Genomic DNA, 3,571 nt, shown 5'->3' with positions numbered 1-3,571 from the left:
ATTAAAAAGCTTTCATCGTGGTGAAAACACGATAATTATAAATAAAATGCATGTTAAAATGTTATGTTATTCAATAGATTCTACAATATTAGTTATTCAACTTTCAATTTTCAACACACCCTTAAATGAAGGTAGTGAAAATAATATATATAGAAAAAAAAAAGAGATATCGAGTTTAAAATAAATTAAATATTGGAGTGTCCATGTAATTTTCTCATTTTTTTTTTCACATTCATATACTTTATAATGTAGAAAATATTTCAAATTTTAGAAGTCCCCAAACAAATATCCTTGCATATATTAGATTTAGATTGTCAGCTTAATGTTAAAGGTCTTGTTAATACCAGAACTCATATTTAAACAATTTGATCTTAGGTTTAACACATTAACTACTTTTGTCCTAGTGCTTATCAACAAAATTTCTTCACATTAAAAATAGTAATAATAATTGAATTGAATAACACCTTTTATATTTATTCCAGCCCAAAATTGGAACCTCTCCACCTCTTAACCCAGAAGTAAATAAATAGAAAATAGTTTTTAAGATAAATTCTCATTCTCTTTAGATCATATTTGTTCTAATTTGCTTAATATAGTTTCATATAATTCAAAAATTAATACTAAAAAACATGCTAACCAAAAATGGAAATAAAAAGATTGCTATAAACAAGTAACACGAGATTCAATGAATGAAATAAGTATATTAGAAGCCATATAGAGATAAAAGAAGAAAATAAAAATTAATTTTGATTATAAGAGGATAAAGATAATTAATAAATATCTTTTTCCTAAACAAAATTATACTTTATTTGCAAGAAGGCTTTAACTCATTAAATATCACTATTAATACTAATAAAAATCAACAAACACTAATAGTAGTTTAATTAAATTTTATTAGTTATAATTAATTTAATTAAAGTATATTAGTGTTAAAAATATTTAAGGTTTTTTTATTAAACATAATTTTATTATTAATTTATATAGAAGAATATTAATACTGAAAAAAACTAAGTCTTTTTTTTTAGGCCCAAACCTTCACCTCTGAGTCGACATTGATTAGAAGGAAAAATCATATCATCCATACTTAATTACAAGATTTTTTTTTTTTTTGTTTTTTCGGTCCAAGCCATGTATTTGCAACTCCATGCTTAATACAATTTTTTCAATTTTAAATAATAACTCACTTTTATTAATAATCATTTTATTTAACCTAATCACTCACCCATAAATTATTTGAATTTAATTTTTACTAATCTTATTTTATTTCAATAAAATTTTATTATTTTGAATTTCTTTTATATTAAAAATCACATTTCATTTTAACACGATTGCATAATTTTTGAAACATTGTCTTACTTGAGGGTACACCATTGCTCCATTATTCTTGATCTAGCATATCTTGTAGTGCTGGTTACTTTTGTATTATATAGAGGTTTCATTGAAATTAAAATAAGTTTTCTAGTTATGAAGTTTTACTGTGGCCAGTAACATGCATTTTTATTATTCTAATTTTATGACCAAAGATAAAACAATAATCTTCTAATTTTAATAATTAAAATTTTTCTTAATTTATTAAATTCATCACATTATTCAAAAACTTCCATAAACGTTTTTCTTAAAAATGTTATTATTTTTTCTTTAATTCAAATAACTTCACTTTCCTCTGAAATCAATTTCTAGAAAGAAACACATCCTGAAAGAAATGATATAGGTATGGTAATTAAGTCTAAATATTATCCTTAACATGGTTGTGCATGGCTTGAGACTAAGTAACTAATACAGAAATTATAGCTGCACCATGGAGAGAAGGTGTTAAATATATCTATTATTGGGCAATCCTGATGTTTGTTAGGAAGGTCTAAAGTCCACAAGCAGAGAGTACAACAACATGTGCAGATAATTGAACTTTTGAAATAAAGATATGAAGTATGTCACCCACACTATCAACCAATAATGGTCAAATATTTAGGCACATGTGGAGTAACTATTGAGATAGTCATTTATGGAAGATGGAGCTTCTCAATATCTACAACTACCAAGCTAGGGCCACATAATGCTGTCATACTTTAAAGGGTACATTTCTGTCTCAGTGGAACGTGCCTCTGGGTAAAAGGATCACTCTAATAGTAAAATGCTTCTTAAAATGGAGCTGTATATGTTCGATATAGATTGCCCTTCTTCCACTCATTCGTTGCGCTTTCACCCAACTGCTGCCAAAACAATACAAACACCCCAAAATTCCCTTTTTTAGGGTATGTGATGAATGAAACAAAAATATATTTCAAATCTGAATTAAAAATAGTTAAAAGATTCATTTTTTTTTTATATATAAAAAAAATACACCTTTATGCATATTTATTTCCCTTCCCCTCATTGCAAGTTTTCCAGTTTACAGTACAAAGGAAGAAAATGGGAAAAGATGTGTACGGAAAGATCAATAATCAAAGAGATAAGGGAAATAAGGGAACCAGTTGCTGCTGTTTTCTGAGTCTTGCATTCTCTTCTCGCAACTGCTTGATTTTTTGCTTCAACTCAAACAAGTAAGCCTACACAGAAAAAGCAAAACACGGACAAAGATCATTGTTATGCAAATAAAGACGAAAACCCGAAACAGTGGTGACACTCTAAAGCTAAGAGTTGAAGAAGAAGCAATATTTTCCTGCTTTCTGGCTCTGGATCGAGCAGCAGATTCGCGATTCTTCATGAGTCGTGCGTCGCGCATGTCCCTTGAAGGTGGGGCTCTTTTATTTGAAAATGGGTGGGCAAAAGGTTCGGTCTTTGAAGCATTATGCACCAATTGCAGGTCCTTTTGCCGGGGAGGGTACTCAGAGCACGTGCTCAAGGTGAGAGCAGTCACCGGAGATGTGTCCACAGTGAAGCTGTTAAAGGGTCGAGCTAGAAAGTCTTGAAAATTTGCACCTTTGGAAGTGGGGGTAGTGTCGGAGTTGTGGCCGCTTAAGGAAGTGAGGTTGATGCCGTCCCATACATCTTCCATGGCTTTGTTGTTGGTAGTGTTGTTGGTTGTCGGGGTTTGGTGGTTCAGGTTGTTCCTGTTGCAGGTGGTGGTGGTTGTGTTTATTGATGAAGATGACAGCATTTTGTGGAAGATGAAGTGGGGTTGGATTTGGAATGGAGAGGTAGGGAAAGGTGACAAATTTGGAACACTTGTTTCAGCGGTGTGAAATTAAACATGAAAAAGAAACAGTCTTTAAGTTGGCCTGTTGTTGGTTACACTGTTTCGTACGTTGTCTGTGATGAACAGTCATGTCCCGACTGTCCTGGTTTGCAACTTCTGACATGTCCAATAAGCATTTCTTTAACTTTTATTACTTTAGGTTAAGTATAGTTAGTGTTTCTGATTGTTTTAGCGTTAATTAGTGTTTCTAATGTGCCCCGGAAAAAATAGGATGTGAAAATAATCGTGCATGCAAAATTATGAAATAAATAAACAACACACAAAAAGTTGGATGAATGCATGTTTGGATACTCGTCCAGTCTTGGATTTTTCACTTGTCATCTTCCATTTTCGTAGGCAACAAATGTGAGTGCAAGATTTTTTCGTTCGACTATG

The 3,571-nt window shown here is 31.0% G+C and overlaps 1 protein-coding gene across 2 annotated transcripts; it reads right to left on the bottom strand.

Moving 5' to 3' along the window:
• Nucleotides 1-1,836: 1,836 nt before the first annotated feature.
• Nucleotides 1,837-3,235, bottom strand: LOC106765933 (bZIP transcription factor 27-like). 2 transcript variants are annotated; one of them, XM_022784411.1, is made up of 3 exons: nucleotides 2,660-3,235; nucleotides 2,469-2,546; nucleotides 1,837-2,210 (listed from the first exon to the last, which is right to left on the bottom strand). In XM_022784411.1, exons 1-3 carry the CDS (start codon nucleotides 3,095-3,097, stop codon nucleotides 2,139-2,141), a joined length of 588 nt encoding a protein of 195 aa, XP_022640132.1. In that variant the 5' UTR covers nucleotides 3,098-3,235; the 3' UTR covers nucleotides 1,837-2,138. The 2 variants fall into 2 exon arrangements, with proteins under 2 accessions (XP_022640132.1, XP_022640134.1); XM_022784413.1 differs by having other exon boundaries at nucleotides 1,837-2,207.
• Between the last annotated feature and the right edge of the window lie 336 nt (nucleotides 3,236-3,571).

Source organism: Vigna radiata, chromosome 7, assembly GCF_000741045.1.
Source record: "Vigna radiata var. radiata cultivar VC1973A chromosome 7, Vradiata_ver6, whole genome shotgun sequence".
NCBI lineage: Eukaryota > Viridiplantae > Streptophyta > Magnoliopsida > Fabales > Fabaceae > Vigna > Vigna radiata.
Note: the sequence above shows the minus strand (reverse complement) of the source record. Positions and strands in the feature narration are given on the sequence as shown.

Coding starts and splice junctions, on each gene's coding strand:
- LOC106765933 (XM_022784411.1), bottom strand. CDS start 3,097: ATGCTGTCATCTTCATCAATAAACACAACCACCACCACCTGCAACAGG. Junction 2,547..2,659: donor GATCCAGAGCCAGAAAGCAG/GAAAATATTGCT, acceptor TTTTCTGTGTAG/GCTTACTTGTTTGAGTTGAA. Junction 2,211..2,468: donor TCAGAAAACAGCAGCAACTG/GTTCCCTTATTT, acceptor TTGTTTTGGCAG/CAGTTGGGTGAAAGCGCAAC.